Source organism: Trachurus japonicus, chromosome 2 (genome assembly GCF_045865225.1).
Source record: "Trachurus japonicus isolate A0001 chromosome 2, Traja_1.0".
Lineage (NCBI taxonomy): Eukaryota > Metazoa > Chordata > Actinopteri > Carangiformes > Carangidae > Trachurus > Trachurus japonicus.
In genome coordinates this window covers 15617892-15639123 of record NC_140908.1, presented here as the reverse complement: position 1 = coordinate 15639123, position 21232 = coordinate 15617892, and the positions used below count along the sequence as shown (strand labels likewise).

Sequence of the window (21232 nt, the reverse complement as noted above, 5' to 3'; positions counted from 1 at the left end):
GATTTGAGGTGCTGAAGAACATCCAGACAGCAGAGGGCGCTGTTGCTTCCCGTCTGGAGGTGCTGAAGGATCAAGTTTGTGGTTTCAATATAAAGCTCAACTGTATTGAAAGCATTTGCCCATGTATCAAATACATAAAGGTCTTATTCGTAGAGGTTAAAGGGACAGTCAGGCACATGTGTGGTCATCGTTAATAGATCTTTGAAAGTAAAGAGTTCAGAAAGTTTATTTTCTAGTAGATTATCACACTGAATCAACAACAGAGACAGGTTGAGTCTGGCGGTCAAATCTTTATTCAATGCTAACTCAGTAATGTTCATTGATTTATTTGAATATAAATGAACTGAAAACAGAAGTAGTACAAAATAAGCTGAACTGACAGAGCAATAAAGAGCCTCCAGTTGCATGATCGATGTCGAGCTGGCAGTGCGTCGTGTATCACAGTGCTGCTTCAAGCTAACACCCTCCATCAGCCTGAATCAAGTTTAAAGTTCGCTGCATCCAAACCACAGCTGTTTTCTTCTATTTACACCCATTTAGTGGGAAACACGATCCAGTACGGGACGCTGCTGCTGCCAAAATAAAACGTCTTCAAGCCGAGACAGCAGAGAAAACAGACAGTACCGGAAGAGAAAGAGCATTAATACACAGTCAGAGTGGTTCCTCATTCATTTCATGAGCAGAGTCGAGTGAAGATAAAGCTCCAGTCAGACACAGTGTGATGAACCCTTTGGGGTTTGATTCCGACTCTGTCATTACTTTCAATCGCTCTAGTGCAGAATCCAGATCCACATTCATTTTACCACAGGAAACTGTTTTAGTTTAACTGTCAGTCGAACACAGCATCTATTTCTTGGTGCAGGGTTGAAACTAGTCTACTTGCCAGCCCATAGGGCCCCATTGTGAACCCGGAAATGTTGAGTACCCCAAAGTTTTATGTTAGAAATAGATAGTATGGGTCCCCAGTATTCAGAAACTGTCGGATGCTAACTTATATATATTGGACAATTAGGATAACAGACATAATTAGCATAAATTAGCATAATTGCCTATATGGGCAATATTTCAACAAAATTGACTTGGCTGATCTGGGCAATGTTGGAGTGGCTTTAGGGGTTATTGATGATGCTGAATCCATTTCTGACATTTTCAAAATTCAAAATGGCTGTCTAAACCGGAAGTGACCAGATTTTAACCGCCAGTGGGCCGATATTGATGGATTTCAAAATCTGGTCACTTCCGGTTTAGACAGCCATTTTGAATTTTGAAAATGTCAGAAATGGATTCAGCATCATCAATAACCCCTAAAACCACACTAATATTGCCCAGATCAGCCAAGTCAATTTTGTTGAAATATTGCCCATATAGGCAATTATGCTAATTTATGCTAATTGTGTCAATTATGCTAATTGCCCAATATATATAAGTTAGCATCCGGCAGTTTCTGAATACTGGGGACCCATACTATCTATTTCTAACATAAAACTTTGGGGTACTCAACATTTCCGGGTACTCATTGTTGGCAAGTAGACTAAACCCAAATGCAGCTATTAGTAAAATGTACCATGCAAACACAACAACATCGACTACACAAAAACAAAAAGGCCTACGGCTTGGCTGCACAGACTGGTCTGGTCTTAACCCTTCTACTCGCTAAGCAGCAGGCCTTAAGTCAAATATCTAGACTGTTTCTATAGTAACCACTTTATAGAAGAGAGCTTATGAAGACAATGTCATGGATTTTAAAACAAGCAGGACAGACCATAAGGTTTTGATGTGTAGGATCTTAACTATGAAGAGCTGAGCTGTCATTGGACGACCAGTAGGGTTGCAAAAGGGTGGAAAATTTCCAGTAAATTTCCGGAATATTTCCAGAAACTTTCCATGGGAAGTTAAACTGGGGAATTTTAGAAATATTCCAAATTGGAAACTTTCCTTGGGAATTATGGGAATTAACTGGAAATTGGGGGTAATTTAAACAAACTGTATCATATCCAAACATAAATGCAAATATTTTGTTTTGTCATAAACAGACATCCGTGCAAAATAATACAATTAAAAAACATTTCAACTGATTTATTTATGAGTAGAACTTTATCAAGTTTTAATTCTTGTATGAACAATCAATTCTTTTACTGAACAACAAAAACATGATGAATGTTGAGTAAAAGATTACCCCCCCACAACAAAAAAAAGTAAGTAGTGTGCTGTGTGCATGTGATTGAGGAATAGCCTAGATATTCAAGTGTACTTGCATTAAATCTGGTTGTTTTAGCCAAGATTATGCTACAATATATTTCCCCCAACTATATTGAAGGGTTAAATTTAGTAAATTTCTGATATATTCCCATAGATTCCCATGGAAAGTTTCCAACTTTGAAAATTCCTGGAATTTTGCAACCCTAACGACCATGCAAATGGTCTGGGGGTCGAAACCATGGACAAAATAAGGACAGAGGACCGAGACAGACTCTATCCATGGTGCCGACCCTGACGATGACAATGTAAAAATCAGAAAACACAATCAACTCATTGTGGACGTCTGCCTCCTTCACTAAGACCAGATTGACACTAAACATCTGTTTATCTAGAGTCAAATAAAGTTATTAATTAAAGCAATTACTATTGTTGTGTGAGGTTTTATTTAGTAATGGCTAAAAGAACGCGTTTTGGGAGGTCACTTTGACCTTTTAACCTTTGAGGACCAAAACTGTCCAAGTGAACATCTGTACCAAACTTGAGTCAATGTCCTTAAGGCTTTTACTGAGACACTGAGGTACAAACTCAACAAAACCAGAAATCAGCAAGCCGTTAGCAAGAAACTGCTGCTAGGCAACAGCGACAGACATATGGCCACAGACATTAAGTCCATCCTACAACCTGGTCTTATCAAAAACTACAGACCAGGACCGGTTGCAACTATACAATTCAGAGCCTGGACATTACGCAGCGATTCGTCATTTCCAGCCCTTCGATCGTATTTAAAACCACTGAAGCTGACGAGACCGACTTCGATCTGAGATCGGGAGTTCGATCTCCGTTTGACACTGAAACGGCGACACAGTGTGAGACTGAGACTGAGCTTTACACTAACGAAGTGACCGACGAGGCCGACACAACACGTTTAATAACCTGTGTAACTGTATTATATCATCAGCTAACCAGATGGGAGCGGTTTCTGAACACACACACACACACTCACACACACATATTTCCAACATACAACTGTTATACATGCAAACAGTTGGTATGAAAACAATAAGACATTATCTACGGACAACAAACAACTGCTCTTACCACATGGGCCCCACCGGAGGGTCCACGTGGTGAGCAACATTGCTTCAGTTGCAAACTTTAATTTCTTTTCTTGTTTTCATCGACTAAAAACACATTAGCCCTGTCTTTTTTTTGTTTTGTTTTTTTTAAACCATGAATAGCTTGGTGTGAGTACATTCAAAATAAAAGCATCAGAAAGCTGTATTTTATTTTAGCTCTGTTAAATGTCACACAGCAACACTTCTTTACTAAACTACAACCAAAGCACAGTAACTGAAATACCCCACAAATAATAATAACACTGTTAGAGGAGCTAGAGGACCCCTCACCCTGGAGCGATGTTTTCACCACAACCCGCGTGTGACCGAGTGATGTGAGTCTCTAGACGTCTCATCCACCTTAAAAACAGTCGAGGTGAAGCCGAGACGTCTTACACCAGGTGTGAATCACGTCCTTTTAGTGTCTTTCCCTTCACAAAGCCCCCAGATGAGGAAACATGACGTCTCAGGATGATGCTGCTGCTGCTGCTGCTGCATTCATGTCATGTGGGAATAACGTAACTTGGATGAGATCTAAGAGACTTGGTTTTTTATTTAATCACCACAAACAAAAGTTCATATCTCCCGTCTTTCCCATGGGACATGAACACTGCAAAAACTCTAAATCTCACCAAGAATATTTGTCTTATTTCTAGTCAAAATGTCTCATTTCTAGTCAAAACTAATCTCATTCTACTTAAAATAAGACTCATCACATTTAAAAAGCAGCTTGTTTTTAGACACTTTTTACTTCTTTCAAGCAGATTTTCACTTGAAATAAGTAGAAAAATCTGATAGTGGAGCAAGTTTTTCTTTCTTATTACAAACACAAAAAACAAAAAGCTTTCACTGGCAGATTTTTCTACTTATTTCAAGTGAAAATTTGTTTGAAACAAGTGAAAATGATCTAAAAACAAGTTAATTTTTAGGTGATGAGTCTTATTTTAAGTGGAAAGAGATTAGTTTTGACTAGAAATGAGACATTTGGACACAGAAATAAGACAAATATTCTTGGTTAGATTTAGAGTTTTTGTGAAGTGAATGCAGCGTTTGATTCTCCTCCGTCCAATGAAAACGCTTGACCATCGGAGCGTCACCCTCGTAGCTCAGAGAAGTTCGTGTGTCGAGCTGTCGACCAGTCACAGTCGTCACGCCGCCGCTCACTGCTTCACCCCGGGGCTGTAGTCGGGGCGCCGCGTCTGGATGATCTTGGGCCGCAGGGGGCGGGGCTTGTCGTCCTGGTCGCTGTCGTCGGGGGCGGAGCTGTCGCCGGCGCGCTCGTCCTCGCACACGTGCACGACCACGCTGGGGGTGGTGGGCGTGGCCGTGTGCAGCTCATACTTGTCCCCTGGGAGACAAACACACACAACATTAGTGAATTAAGATTATGAGGTGTTTTTTTTGGATGAAAAGGGTTAAGGTTATAAAGCCTGTGACGGGGTGGAATCATTGTGATGGGTGGCACTGTTCTTCATATTGAATTAGTATAAAATATTTAAATCTCTATCACTTTCACACTTCCCTCCCCCAGCATCAAATTAAACACTTTGTTCTGTGTTATCGGTATGATTTTGGAAGATGAAGATGAGTCCTTAAATTTTGTCCATTCCACCCCGTCACAATATTCCACTCTGTCACAGAATGCTGTACATGAAATAAAAAGATTTTTTAAAAATAAACAAACTATTGGTGTTTTTGAACAAAAAGACAACTTCTGAAGTGAATAACTTTTTGTTTGTCTTATTTTAATCTAAAATTACTGTTCAATTTGTTAACCTTTATCCTGTGACGGGGTGGAAAAAGAAACTCTGATTTCGGGGGTTTAATGTGCTAAAAGACCGTCAGAAAAGGGTGTCTGAGCTTGAAAAATATGTTTTTTTGCAAGTGTTACATGTTCTGCATGCAATGAAACAAACAAAAAAAAAAAACGTTGAGGTCAAAAAACTCAAATTTCCAAAGCCCAAACAGTTTTCATGGAATGACCCATCCGTGTTAAAAGCCAGCGTTAATTGATAGATATCACGTGACGTCACACAGCGTTCGCAGCCGGTCACAGCGCCATCTTGGGTACCGACTTCCAAAGGCAGTCTATGGGCTGTGGCACAAAAATAGTGGATAAACCTTTTTTTTATTACATGGCTCTATTGAATGTCGTATTCCGATAATTTATTGATATTTCTGATATTTATTTACATCTTGATTTTGCATTTAACAGTCTGTTATTCCTGTTTAACAGATCGTTGCTAAGTAAAATACACTAGGTAGGGACGCCGCTCTGATCAGCGCAGCACAGAAAAGAGAAACGATGCAGGATATTTACTTTCTGTTTCATTTTTACCGTCATTAAACAGCTTGGGAGACATGTACGCCAAGGGAGGCTGCCTCACTCTACTGAGTGTGAGCGGCACGTACGTTCACGTTGCTTTCGTGAATTGTAAACACACAGACGCCCCCTCGGTTTTAGCGTCCAGCAGTTTAGCAGCTAATTCAACAGCAGTGATGGATAACTGTACCGGAGAGGATCAACAACTTCATGAGCTTCATTTGAGGAATAAACGGCAGCTTTTACCTGACGGGAGACCGACGCCTGAGCTACGGTAGCTAACAGCTAATCATATCTGTTGTAAACCTTGTAATAACAGCTTGTTGAGTACAGTTAACACTATTGTTGCCTCGGTTTGAGTGTGGATTAATTGTTAACGGTTTGTTTGTGAGTGGTGGTCATCGCGTCCTGATGAGTTGGGTTTTAATAACAGCTGATAACGTAACTGTGTAGATGGTGTGGATTGTGATGAGAAGGTGTTGCACATATTTTAAGACTTATCTGTGCAAACCATTGTGCAAAACCTGTTTGTTGTGCCTTTTTGCGTGATAAGATGATTTGCCGAATTCTTCTTCCATTCCTGCAGCCTTTTGTCTCAATGTTAACGATGGCAAAATGTCCAGATATTTTATTACTTTATGAAAATGTCTGTGAGTTAAAAAGAAGTGGGCTACACATTTCTGATTTGATTTGGCTTTTCGTGTATTTGGAGGAGAGACAGAGCGAGCGAGCGAGCGAGCGAGCGAGAGAGAGAGAGAGAGAGAGAGAGAGAGAGAGAGAGAGAGAGAGAGAGAGAGAGAGAGAGAGAGAGAGAGAGAGGTCCGCTGGGTGAGCTAGATTAACTTTTAACGGGAGAGAGAGCGGCGCACCGCGCTGTCAAAGATCGTCTCAGCAGAAATGGTGTGTGCTTTCAAGGCAAGGCCATCAGAATGAGAAATATCCATATCCAAACTACATCAGGCAGCAGTCATTTCTGGTCAGAGAGGATGTGGCTGCACTGAGCTGAATAGAGGTTAACTCAGTGTTCGGTACCCAGCATGGCGGCGGCCAGGTGGAACGCATCGTGACGTCGCCTACTGATAAGTATCAATAGATCCATGCGTTTACCGCAACTATGACAACGACTGAAAACCATGGAAACCTAAACGTACAATTCCACTGGAAATTCAAAAACCGGCTTCTTCTGGTTTTGACCATAGATGACGTTGGGAAACTTGTGGATGAACAGTGGACTGTACCTGGTCCTAGCTTTGAGATGGCACACAGCAGGTCGTAGTTGATGACCGGCGTGGCGTCCTGAGACTGTTCCCAGCCCACCGGAGGGGAGGCCGGGGGGGAGATGAGGAACTGCTTGTCTGGCTTGGGGGGCTCCAACCGAGGACTCCCTATATGGACAGACTACACAGGAGAGCAGCAAGGGGAGTTTAGCCACTTTAGAAGCATACACATACTACATAACTAGCATCAATAGCTCTGGAATAGGATGTTAGCACTGTTAGCCAGTTGCCACAGTGCAGAGACTTAGGCTGCGTTCCGATCCACAGTTTACTTGGACAGAGCCCCCTACTCCCTACTCCCTGCACAGGGAATCTGCCGTAGGAAACTTAATTTAACCGATATTACACCAATCGGAACACCCTGCAACGTCACAGCTGTTTCCGGTCGAGTTTTAAAATAAAGTTTTTAAGTTTCAAAATGTTTCACGCCACTATCACCGTTTAGACAGATCTGAAATTATTTAAGAAACATTACTATTTCTGTGTGCACAAGCAAAACAGTTTTGTGTTGCAATGCGTGGTATTTATTCAGTTTCGGGGTATCAGGATGTGTAGAAAACATCAGTGGCTCAGCTGACAGGAAAGCTAACGGCGGCAGCTAAGCTAACGGCGGCAGCTAAGCTAACGGCGGCAGCTAAGCTAACGGTAGCTAAGCTAACAGCAGGACGTCAGCTGTTAAAACCCTCCCGTTGTGGGACACCACATGAAACTACTCCAGTTAGCTCAATCAGGTTGTAACTAAGATATTCGCCGGAAAAAATATTTTTTCATGGAGCGTTTATTGAGTCACTGAGTTATTAAAGTTAAACCGGTAATCATTAGCCCTACCAATATACGTAACGCACGTAAACGGACCGCAATGGCTGATGGGTAATATGGGTTGTCAACATCCGGTGAACTGGGCGAAGTGAGGAACCGTTGTTCACTCCTTCCCTGCACAGTTCACAGTTCCCTTCAAACTGCTCCCTGCGGTTTGGAACCACACTGAACATGGAGGAACACCCTGTGTAGTCCACTGCGCAGGGAACTAAAGGTCGATCGGAACGCACCCTTACATTTATAGCATCGCTAGCTAACTGGGCAGGTTGGGTTTAGCAGTGTTAGCTAGCTGTTGCTAATCACAGAAGAAGGGTCAATGACGTATAAGGGTTTTCAACATGCCAGTTTTAAAATACCAAAAAAAAAGAATATATCTTTTGCAACTGTTCTAACATCAAGGATGTTGTGTATACAAAAATTAACGTTAAATTTTGCAATTTTAGTGTTTTTTCATATAGATGAATTGCCCGTGGCCTTAAAAAATGTCATGTGGTGCGACCATAATTTATCTGAAAATGAATACATTTTCTTAACATACTTAATATTTCTTTTACAAATTGTCAGTAATTTCAAATAAGTTTTCAAAACAGCAGTCAGGGCTGGACGGTCGCACCACATGATATTTTGACACTTTAAATTACAAAAAAAATTTGAAATAACTCCTGATTTTCAAAAAGTTGAAATGACTACATATATGGGAGAGATACTACATATAGATTAGTATATTTTTGTACATTTAAACCTTTTTTTAACTTAAAAAAATACAGCCGGACAGAATATTTAGTCACGTCATTGACCCAGAATCAAACATGTTTATTCAAACAAAACTAATTCTGAACACTGATGTTAAAACCCAGGATATTTCGCTAACTAGCAAGGTAGCTAGTGTTTGTTTTTTGTTCTTTTTAATTTTACAGGCGAGTCCCCTATATATGCCTCTGTATGTGTTTTCAATGTAGTCCCCCGGTTGCCCACGGGGTAACAGGTGTGGCCTGTGTGTGTGGTGCCTTTGTGTTTACCTGTGTCTTTCTATGTCTTGGGCCTTTTCTGTATTGTGTATTCTTTAGCATCTATATTTTATTGTGTTTTGTATTGTGTGTGTCGGGACTACAGATGGAAATTAGCCCGAGGGCTAAATCTGGTACAACCATCTTTTCATTGTTCTTTTTTTCAATTGACTAACGGTAATGTACACTGTCCTATTTCAATAAACTAAACTAAACTAACTATACTGAACTCCAGTTAATACAACCACTGTTATATTTACAGCAGCAGTCGTTGAGATTCCAAAGCAATGGTGTGATTGTGGTGACAGTAAGGGATAGTGGGGGCAACTTCATGAAAATTGTCATTGCAAAAAGAATCATTATGAAATGATCATTTATGTAGTTGCTTTATTTATTTTTTTAAAATATTGAACTCTTTCGGGGTAAATGCAAAAACACAGAGACCAAGTCCTGTTGGGTTATTAGATAGAACAGGGTTTTAGCTATTTTGTTATTCTGTATGCTAACAACAGGAGTTTTTAAAGCCAATACAGTAAATAATGAAGTTTACCTGAGCAAAGTAGAGTCTCATCTCTTTGCCGTTGAAGTCCGTCTTATGCAGTCTCAGTCTGGCCTCGGCTGCAGCCAGGGCATCACTGAAGCTGATCCTGACTCTCCGGAAGGACCTGAAGTACTGGAACTGCACCTCCGGATCAAATGAGCGGAACAAGGATTCAAAGCTGGTCTGGAAAGAGGAGGAGGAGATGGAAATGATGAGTCAAAAGAGAAAAGTAAACCAGTTTCTCTAAATTCACCAGAAATTGTTCCCTACAACTCTTCTCATCTAAAAATACTGAGGCAGCCGGAACATAGATACAGACTTAAAAGTCTCCATGAATAATACCGATATAAATAGATTCTATTATCAGACACTATATCTGTCGCTTCCCTCTGCTCAAGACAGGATGTGTTTTGCATGATGGAGGAAGAACCAGAAACTTGTCGAGATTGAAAAATTGAGTTGGCCTTGTTTAAAATGTCCAAAAGGACTAAACTAATAGATGCATTCTGACCTATCAGTCCCCTCAGTCTCAGGCTAATCACATCTCAAGCTGGTCAATAACATGATGCGGTCATGGATATAAAGCTTTGTTCTTCTATGTTAGTCTGAGAGCAGAAAAACTGATTATCATTGAAGAGTCTGGAGATGCCATGGGGAAGTAGCTCAGTCGACATGTTACTCCAGTAAGAGTAAAAAAGTACTTGCTTTTAAAGGTACTTAAAAGTAAGAGTAAGAGTAAATTTCTTATTTTTCACATCAATTAAATACTATAATTTTTTCTAGATGAATTCAAGGAGCTTTTAACTCTTATTTCTGAGAATTAACTCTTTGAAAGCAGCTGCACTGATGAGCTTGCTTATAGAACCACAATGTTATATAAAGCCTGCAGAAACACCTATAAAACCAAATCAAATGAATGGGATCATAAGAGGACAGCAATTGTCATTTTCACGACTCGCGGTATAGTTTTGAGTTGACAAACGCAGTCGAGAGCGGCTACTTTGGCGGCATCCTTATGGGGAGGGATGACGTATTTCCGCTTTTACATAGATCCCAGTGGAGAGCTGCACTGTGATTGGTTTCCTTCTTTGACAAACACAGCTTGTGTCCAATAGGATTTTAGAAAAAAGAGAGAAAAAAGAGCAGACCTGAAAGTAACGAGTATTTTTCAGCCTTCCTAGAAATTAACTTGAGTAAAAGTAAAAATATTTGTCTTGGAAATGTATTTAAGTAAGAGTAATAAGTACCAAAGAAATCTAATACTAAAGTAAAGTACAAATCCTCTGGATATGTACTCAAGTACAGTACTCAAGTAAATTTACTCCGTTATTGTCCACCACTGTTTGGCGGTGTGATGGTCTAGGGAGGCACGGCCTTGGAGAGTCGCAAAAACCACCAAATCATACCCAACATCCCAGTGCCTGACAGCAGAGAGACCTGGTGCACTGGGTCCTGGATTGGTTCAAGACAATGTCAGGCCTCGTATGGCAAGATTGTTGGCAGTTCCTTGATGACGAAGGCATTGATGCCACCGACCGGCCCTCAAGTTTACTTGAATTAAATTAAATTGAGCACCTTAAAGCACCTTAAAGGTTATGCATCCGATGGAACCAACCACCACCACATACAGATGCCCTGATTCAGATCTAGGACAAGAACCTCCTTCCTAGACCTTGAATCGACCAAAAACAAACTGTGTTCTCCATAACCTTGAACTGACACCTCTTCAAAATACTGTGAACCCCAATCGAAGCATTTGTTGCAGAACTGTTGGATCAGACAGTATTTGTTTTAGCTAGCTGTCCCAAATAAACTGAAGACTTTAAAAAAAAAAAGACAAATGGTGTGGTGCTGCAGTCATCGCACTGACTATCTGACAAAAATAGCTTCCTACAAGTGATCCTTGTGCAGAGATCAGTCAGCATGTTGCAACACAGAGCAGAGTGACGGAGGGCTGTGCGTCATGTGGAGGAAAAGGTCCTCACTTGTAATCACACACAAAAACACAACTCAAAACCTTGGACCAGTACTTGACAGACAGAAACTGTATCTTTTTGTAAAGGACTAATTGAGGATAAAGACATTAAAAGCAATCAGAAATGATAGTAATGGTACAGTTGTTTTAAAGATCAATTACTCTTTTCTGGCATTCAAGTGTTGGTCCAAAAGAAGATATTTGTGGTTTCAAAAACCAAAAAACGATCACAATGTCAGACTGTGTCTTACTTCTGATTGACGGACTGTCTTCTAAATGATCCAATGAAAATAAAGCAGATTTGAGGTACTTATGCAATATTGGATGGTGGGTCCAGGTGGTCAGGAACAACAAGGAGGGGTGTCTGCTTTGTTGTGACATCACAAAGTTACGAAAGTCCTACTGTCAGATTTGAATGCCCAGTTTTGAGATACCACACCCCACATTATGGGACCTTTATCCCTGATTCATTCAATTGCTTTTGGCCCATCCATCTTTCTTCCATCTGACGGACAGCAACCACTCTGGACAAATCAACACCACATAGTGACCTACATCACTCTAACTCCATCAGTTTAATTGACATAACAGGTACAAATTGGGTTGCAGGACTTGGTTTAGAGATAACTGTAGGTCCTGGTTCTGAGCAAGGGCTTCCAAACTGGAGTTGATGGTCCTCAGAGTCTTGTCAATAAACCCAAATGACTTTCAAACAGGCTGCTTTTAGTTTTATAGAATGTTTTGCTTAACTATTGTAATAACATTTTTACCTCCTTTGTGAGATACTTTCTATTGTAATTATAAAATCAAGTTCTTTTGCATTTAAACCACCTAAGACACCTAACCTTCTGCTTTCCCAGACTTCCTTCTGCAATTTGTAAATTCAAGTTCCTTACAGTACACTTAACCATCTGTGATGCCCAACTTCCCACTTCTTAATTCACACTCAAACCCCTTAGTATTTTAAATTGGATCTCTTAGGGGCCGGCCAAAGGACACAAACACACCCCAGAAGTGGACCTTCCTTCCCTCAGCTATAAATGTCTAGGTTTTCCCCATGTTCGGGGTCTTTCTTCATTTTGAACCGCTCGCATGTTGACTGAAACTTTGTCGGCCGGCGAGTCTGTATTTCCTTTTTCACCAACTAGCAGCAGAGAATTTCCACGACACTATGCTAGAAGGTTTGGGACCATTTCCCTGTCAGGAACTCAATTTGAGGAAAACAAGAACTGACGGACAGCAACCACTCTGGACAAATCAAACAACACCATCATAGTGACCTACATCACTCTAACTCCATCAGTTTAATTAACATAACAGGTACAAATTGGGTTGCAGGACTTGGTTTAGAGATAACTGTAGGTCCTGGTTCTGAGCAAGGGCTTCCAAACTGGAGTTGATGGTCCTCAGAGTCTTGTCAATAAACCCAAATTACTTTCAAACAGGCTGCTTTTAGTGTTATAGAATGTTTTGCGTAACTACGGCAAAAGGTTTGGGACTATTTCCCTGTCAGGAACTCAATTTGAGGAAAACAAGATCCTTGAAGACCCTAGTTGGGACCACACCGCTCGCTCACCTGTGCCTCGGGACGGACGAACACTTCCTGGTTGGTCACCGAGGCGACCAGGCAGAAGCGGTTACACTTGGTGGTCTTGATGTGCATGACGGGAGATCCGAGGAGCCTGAACCTTCTCCACCTGATGCCTGAAGATGTCGTTGATGGGGTCAAAGACGAAGAAGAGGAAGGGGGGAAGCGGGGGGAACGGAAAAGCGTTGTCTTCCCCAGGGTGACAGGCGAGAAAGAAGTACCAGGTCAGCTAGCGATCCAGATCTAGCTCCTCATTCCTCATACATGGATCTTCTCTCTTTCTATCTTCTTCAGAGTGGACCGGACCACGGCGGCGGTGCATTCAGGGAACGTCAGTCAGTCAGTCAGTCAACAAACACACATTCCAAGGTTATCTCTTCACCTGCCGGCTGCAGCACTTTGGTAGAAGAAAGATAAGAATCCAACACGGGGCTCGGCTCGGCGGCGTTTGACGGGCTTTGCCTCGACTCCCTTGTTTCAGTTCCAGTGGAGCGACTCTGCAGCAAACTGATGGAATTTTCCAGAGATTTGGGTGTGGAGAGCTGAAGCTGAAAATGTCACTCAGGCACCGCTAAGCTCTCTCTCTCATTCCCTCTCTCTCTCTCTCCTCTGTTACACAGCTACTTAAATGAGCCCCTGCCAGTCGATGACGCACTACCCGCTATCCAACCCTCCTCCTCTTCCTGGTGTCAGTCATCCATTCATTCACTGCGAGCCAATGGCTGGCTGGCAGTCAAGGGGGCGGGACAATGTGTTTCTTTTTTTCTTTTTTTCCCTTCTGTCCCTCTGCTGAGAGATACGAGCCAATGCTGACTAATCAGACAAAAAGAAGGCCAGTGTGTGACTGGAAAATGATGATGACATCATGCATGCCCAAGCCCAACAAACACTGATCTGCTTTCTGCGGCGATTTGACTTGACAAAAAAAAAAAAAAAAAAAATCCTTTGTTGCATGGAAAACATGTGACAATGAGCCTTTCACTTCTTGTTTTCACTCACATACCACAGACTTATCAGCTGACTCCTTCACATGTAAGATGTGTAAGACGCGTCAGGCTGAGTAAATATGGATGAAGCAGAGACAAAGAGAAAGAGAGACAGACATGGGTGGTAGGAAGAATGTAGGATGGAGGGATAAAGGGATAAAAAGAAAGAGGTGGGAGGGAGCTGGTGGTCACGGAAAGTATGCAGTTTGATAACATGCTTTTATGAGGTATTAATAGCAGAGAGCTTGAAGTGGAGGATGTGTGTGTGTGTGTGTGTGCTGTTGGAAAAACAAGCCTGTGCAGCCAGTTCACCAGCATCTGCACCTGTGTGAGAGCTGAAGCTGCTGCACTTAAAATAAAAACAGTTGCTCAAAACACCCTGAAGCTTTTTTTCTTTGACTGCTCAGTATGTATTAAAAGATTTCCTCTTATCTTAGTTTTAAACCTAAGATCAGTTAAGATCAGTTGGGAAATTTTCTTTCACTGTTGAAAAGCCATAAAATTGTTGAAGCAAAAGAGAAATTAAATCGTACTTTTTAAGGTATTGTGTGCAACTGGACCTTGGCCTCCACCATTTTTTTTTAACTTAAAAATGTAAACTAAACATTACACTTTACATTTTTACAGCTCAGGCAGCACAGTCACTCGAAACATTTTTCAACACATTTTGAAAAATGTTTGAAAAACACATTTTTGAAAGCACAACCATTTTCAATAGCACATTTTGAAACATTTTGAAAAACACATTTTGAAACATTTTTCAAAATGTGTTTTTCTACGACGGAGTATTAGGGCCACATTGAGAAAAAAAAGACACAGAATAAAGTCATAAATTTAGGAAAATAAGTTGTAAATTTACGAGAATAAAGTCGTACATTCCATACGAGAAAAAAGTCATAACATTACGAGAATAAAGACGTAAATTTACGGGAATAAAGTCGTAAATGTACAAGAATGAAGTCGTAAATTTACGAGAATAAAGTTGTACATTTCATATAAGACGAAAGTCATAACATTACGAGAATAAAGTCGTAAATTTATGACTTTATTCTCGAAGTTTGTCAATGTGGCCCTAATACTCCGTTGTATTTTTTAAACAAATTGAAAAACATTTTGACAAATGTTTGAAAAAAAGGTCCATGGAACTGTGCTGCCTGAGCTGACTTAGTTTGAAACACATTTTTCAACAAATTTTGAAAAATATGTTGGAAAATGTTTTGTGTTTTCAAAATACATCAACATTACATTTTAGTAAGGGAAAAAAATACACAAACAATAACATTTTCAAAAACACATTTTTTAAATTGTGTTGGAAAAAAAAGTGTTTTAAATAAATAAAGTCAAGCCTCCACTCCCCTTCTCAGTCCCTCCACTCCCCTCCTGTTCATTTCCATTCAGCCTGAAGGTACAGACATGACAGTCATAAATCTAACACACAGGCCTGGGCACAGGTTTGGCCCTGGGACCTTGTGGGTGTGAGGTTTTCGGGGGGGTTGGGGGGGGGGGGCAACAGCAGACCTCAGCAGTAACTAATCTCTTTCCACTTAAAATAAGACTCATCACCTAAAAACTAACTTGTTTTTAGATCATTTTCACTTGTTTCAAACTAATTTTCACTTGAAATAAGTAGAAAAATCTGCCAGTGAAAGCAAGTTTTTTTGTGCTTGTAATAAGGAAGAAAAACTTGCTCCACTATCAGATTTTTCTACTTATTTCAAGTGAAAATCTGCTTGAAAGGAGTAAAAAGTGTCTAAAAACAAGCTACTTTTAAAATGTGATGAGTCTTATTTTAAGTAGAATCAGATTTGTTTTGACTAGAAATAAGACAAATATTCTTGGTAAGATTTTTGAGTTTTTGCAGTGTAAATCTAACACACAGGCCTGGGCACAGGTTTGGCCCTGGGACCTTGTGGGTGTGAGGTTTTCGGGGGGTTGGGGGGGGCAACAGCAGACCTCAGCAGTGTGGCATCTGGCAGGTGGTCTGGTTGGAACGTGCCTGTTGTAAACTATTACAGCAACATGTCCCCGCACTGTACATGACGACTGTGGACCAGAGAGCAGCAGGTGTTAACGCACAGTCCAATGACTAACAGCTCTGTGTGTGTGTGTGTGTGTGTGTGTGTGTATGTGTGTGTGTGTGTGTGTGTGTGTGTTGAATGGAAAATGTGCGTGTGGAAAATAACGATGAGCCTCCCGACAGTGAAACTGATGCTCTCGTGTAAGTGTTGTTTGTTGATGTTAAACATTACCATGTGTGTGTGTGTGTGTAGGTGCTAATCATCTCCAGACCTCGACCTCACCCTGGTGTGGCCACCGTGTGTGTGTGTGTGTGTGAGAGAGAGAGTGCACATGCTCAACCCTGCATTTTTTCCATCACGCCGTTTTTTTTTCATCTTCCCATTTTTTCCATTCCCTCACACACACACAGCAGAGTATTTATCTCTAGTTTTACTACATCATAAGCTGATACAAAAGGGGGCGGGGCCTACTAGCATTCTGAGTTAAACATCAGTATTAACTAGGGCTGTCAAACGATTAATTTTTCTAATCGCGATTAATCGCATTTTTTCCATAGTTAACTCGAGATTAATCTCTATTAAAAATATTATATATGGCGCTTTGGACTTTCAACCCTCCAAAGTGTTATAATCTCTAGACAAACAACTTTTAGACCAGACCTAGTAGGCCTACCTAATCATAACACATGATGCATGAAACTCACACAGAATTGAAATGAATTGCATCCAGTGGAAATTGCCCTTTACTTTGCTACACCTCTGCCTGGCCATGTGCATTTGTTGACAACAGAAGCCGTCAAAAAATCAATACATCGCCACGTGCATTTGTTGACAACCGATGCCGTCAAAAAAATCAATACATGGCCACGTGCATTTGTTGACAACAAAGCCTCAAAAAATCAATGGATGGAGCTGTGGATATATGTTAGACTGTGTATATTTGTGTAGCAACCAACTTGAAGGTGCCTTACCGCCACCTACTGGACTGGAGGTCCCACACTCCAGTCCTCCAGTCCAGCAGACAGAGGACAAAATGGGCGGCGATTAACCGCGATTAAAAAATGTAATCGCGTTAATTTTTTTAATTAATCTCATCGCGATTAACGCGTTAACTCTGACAGCCCTAGTATTAACATTAGCTAAAATGCAGTAGTGCTAAAATGTCTTATAGTAACATCAACACACTTCTTTGAAAGAATTAGTTTTTAAATTAGAGAAAAATATTTTAAATACTTCCATAATAATTAGGGTAAGCAGTAGTAACATTCAAATATTGTATCTTTTCCACTTAAAGGTACATTGTGTAGGAATTACTCCCATCTAGCGTTGCGGTTGTACTGTATATCGCAAGCAACTCAATTGTATTTTTCATGCTGCATTCACGTGAAATTGGGCAGACGGCAGACGGACGACAGTCGCTACACGGCAACAAGTGGTCCGTCAGCACGAGGCAAAACAATAATACACGTGACAATATGTTGTCATGGCGATGTGGTATTGTTTTACCGTCTTTCTCTGGACTTCTGTGACTATAAAATGACGTCTGGTTTGTTAGCGACGGCCGTCTGCCCGACTGCAGGTGAATGCAGCATCAGTGTAACATGGCAGCCAGCACCGAGCTTACCCGCTCCATGTAGATATGAATGACATGAACGGCTCATTCAGAGCTGAAAGGAACACTTCACTTTGTTGATGGTTAATGAAAAACAGACTTTTGAACCAAATAATCGATTTTCCTGAGTAGACAACAGGAGAAGTTACACACTAAAAACAGTTGGGTTCAAAAATAACCCAATTTTAACCCAACTGCTGGTTCAAATAAGGACAAACCCCTTTTTTGGGTTTAATTTTTTTAATCTTTTTGACCCAACTTTTGGGTTGAATATTCAACCCAAGAGTTGGATTATGCTAACTACAACATTGGGTTGTTTTTTTTAACCCAACAAATGGGTTACTCACTGAAAAATAACCCAATTACTTGAACAACCCAGGAATTGGGTTAAATTAATAGCCCTATAACCCTGAAAATGGGTTACACTCTAGAAAAATAACCCAAAAATTTAACTCAACACTAATAACTCAGAAATTGGGTTACAGAGATAACCCACCCTTTTTTAGTGTGTACACAATGTCCCTTTAAATGTCAGAGGAACTGCAGAGAATGCTGTTAATTGGAACTCTGACTCAGTGAATGTCCAATAACACGACACCACTCAGATTTTCCATTTGACCCAGAACTTATTTACATCACTATTAAAATCTGTCCATCGCTGTTTCACCTGCAGAGCAATAAAACTAACATTTCCAATCACACAACTGTTTTTATCTTGATTTCAGTCTCAGTAACAGGGCTGAGATTTGCGTCCATGACCTTGGGTCTGGGGATGAAACTTCCCCGACTTTCCAGGGAACAGATTCATACCGGAAAAACCTTTCCGTCTCATTCCTGTAAACCTGGAAAAAACTGCTCAGACTTCTTCCTCCATACGCCTCAGGAATCAATAATCAATAAGGCATTCACAAGCAAACATACCACAGCTATTACTGGTGGCTTTCTCTGGGAAGAATCAAGACTATTTTCATAATTCTAATGAATGTTTGGAGCAAGAGACGAAATACTGAAAAACAATGGAAATCTGTCAGTGTTTCCTGTCTTACTTAATATAAAATCATTCCGCTGGAGCGAACACACTCTTTCCCCCAGCGTTTTCAGGAACATTCCCACAGTGGAATATCGAGCCATCCGATCCGTCAGCTGACCGGCCCGTCGCCGCGGAGACGCCCGGTTGGAAAAGCAGCAAGGAAGGGCCGTGGAAGGAGAGGAAACCAGTCAAACTGAGTGACCTCTGTCCATCTCCCCCGTCGTTTGCTCTTTTCCGTCACAGTCAGCAACATCAAGAAGCACCGGATCATCATCTCACTGCCAGGGCCGTACAGAGGAGAAAGGTGGTGATAACTCTAGGGGCCCAGCGCCCAGTGGGGCCCATAAAAAACCCCAGTAGTCTAATCTTTGTATGACTGATTTATTCTGCATAAGACCCTGACTAATACTCATAGTACACTGTAAAAACTCTACATCTTTCCAAGAATATTTGTCTTATTTCTTGTCCAAATGTCTCATTTCTAGTCAAAACTAATCTCTTTCCACTTAAAATAAGACTCATCACCTAAAAATTTCCTTCTTTTTTTTTTTAGATCATTTTCACTTGTTTCAAACTAATTTTCACTTGAAATAAGTAGAAAAATCTGCCAGTGAAAGTAAGTTTTTTGTGCTTGTAATAAGGAAGAAAAACTTGCTCCACTATCTGATTTTTTCTACTTATTTCAAGTGAAAATCTGCTTGAAAGAAGTAAAAAGTGTCTAAAAACAAGCTGCTTTTAATATGATGAGTCTTATTTTAAGTAGAATGAGATTTGTTTTGACTAGAAATGACATTTTGACTAGAAATAAGACAAATATTCTTGGTAAGATACTTGAGTTTTTGCAGTGTGATGCTGCATTAGCATCAAAACAAAGTAGGCTAAATAATAAATGATAATACACACGTAGTCTAAGAAAAAAAAAGAAGGAAATGTTAGGGGGAGGGGCCCACTTTAGTATTCTTTAAGGGGGCCCAGAATTCCTAGCAACGGCCCTGCTCACTGTCCCTGGTAACCCTGGTAACCGGCCAATGTGTGATAAGCAGTTGGATCATTCCATGTTCTAGTTTTACATAAGGAAAACAACCAGGAAAATACACCCACGGGTTGTTTTTGCTTGGCTGCCATTTCCACCCAACTGGACGTTGGATTCACCAGAAAACTGGTCCATTTTTATCCAGTTTTTTCCTTATAATTGCTGGCTTCTATGACGAGGACAGCAAAGTAAGAATTTCATTGTCAGGGGAAATTCACCTTTCCACTGTGCAAATGACAATAAACACTTTGAATTGAATTGAATTGAAAACACTGTTCCCACAGTTGTCCACTCTATTGACCAGTGACACGGCACTGAAACACAAAGTAGCTACACAAGACCAACACAACATTTCCATCTCCAGTGCTAAAATGACTGATATTGGCTGATTGGTATCAATATCAAGATGTGATTGCGGTGTATAGTCTTAACAAGACTTTGTTTACTGAGAATATTCTAATATAAAAGCAACACTCCTCAAAATGTATGTAATCTTAAAGGGATAGTTCAACATTTTTGGCAAATTGGCCCATTGCCATAATCCCTATAGTCATAGCAGTAGGTTCGTTACCTTTAATTGTCGGTGCAAGCTGTTTTTAGAACGGTGGAGCAGAGCCGTGAGCTGCTCAGAGCTACGCTACGGAGGCTCATTATGGGATTTCTTGGTTTCCCTCATCATCAAACTCATCAAATACACAATCCAACAACTCCACAACGCTCTGGTGGACAAGTTGTGAGCTGCACATTCACCACGCTATGAGATAATAACACAACGTTACCACACAGAGTTGTTTTAGAGGGAAATTCATGCAAAACCACTGATGCACGTTGCCTTCAGGGACAGTTTTTCATCAACAGTCTCTGTATTTCCCTCTAAAACAACTCTGTGTGGTAACGTTGTGTTATTATCTCATAGCGTGGTGAATGTGCAGCTCACAACTTGTCCACCAGAGCGTTGTGGAGTTGTTGGATTGTGTATTTGATGAGTTTGATGATGAGGGAAACCAAGAAATCCCATAATGAGCCTCCGTAGCGTAGCTCTGAGCAGCTCGCGGCTCTGCTCCGCCGTTCTAAAAACAGCTTGCAACGACAATTAAAGGTAACGAACCTACTGCTATGACTATAGGGATTATGGCAATGGTCCAATTCGCCAAAATGTTGAACTATCCCTTTAAAAAATCAATCACATTGTACTTAAACATATTAAAAACAGTAAGTAACCTACTATAGACAAACACACAGTCACAGTCAGACCAGAGTTCACTCATCGACTAGTGCAACAACCAGGAAACACACCTAACAACTGACAAGTAAAAGCCTTGCCCTTTACGTCTGCTTTGGCTAAACAACCAGATTAATGCCAATTTTACTTCATCCAATTAAAATAAGTAATTAAAAAGAGAGAGAATCTACGTCTTGAAACTAAAAAAGACGAGAATAACCAGCGCTAAGGGAAAACCCTGTATGTTGTGTCTTAATCGTGCTATACCGATATATAACTAGACATACTTGACTATAACTGAGTCATTATGTTGGGGAGGCATTGAGCTAAAAGCAGCTGAGTCATCAGCAGTAACTTCAGAGGTAGGGAGTGTGTCATGGCCGACTGATAGCAGGTGAGTTAGCAGCAGAGATTAGCGTTTAACTAAGCCTCTGACGCCTTTTGACATCCTGGTGGTGATCACCAGATGTCTGGGGACGACTGACAA

The 21232-nt window shown here is 40.7% G+C and overlaps 1 protein-coding gene and 1 long non-coding RNA gene across 2 annotated transcripts in view; both read right to left on the bottom strand.

Annotated features, from left to right (window-relative positions):
* Nucleotides 1-275: 275 nt before the first annotated feature.
* On the bottom strand, nucleotides 276-4097 carry LOC146991025 (uncharacterized). Its single transcript, XR_015037881.1, has 2 exons — nucleotides 1533-4097; nucleotides 276-875 (listed from the first exon to the last, which is right to left on the bottom strand). It is a non-coding gene; the product is annotated as an uncharacterized LOC146991025 (long non-coding RNA).
* Nucleotides 4098-4440: 343 nt separating this feature from the next.
* The window catches only part of rcan1b (regulator of calcineurin 1b), a 32470-nt gene continuing 15678 nt past the window's right edge, over nucleotides 4441-21232 (bottom strand). The window contains exons 3-4 of the mRNA XM_085802704.1: nucleotides 6876-7035; nucleotides 4441-4662 (exon numbers count right to left, since the gene is read on the bottom strand). Coding sequence (XP_085658830.1) covers nucleotides 4475-4662; nucleotides 6876-7035 — 348 coding nt within the window. The 3' untranslated portion in view covers nucleotides 4441-4474. The remainder of the gene's footprint in view (nucleotides 4663-6875; nucleotides 7036-21232) is intronic.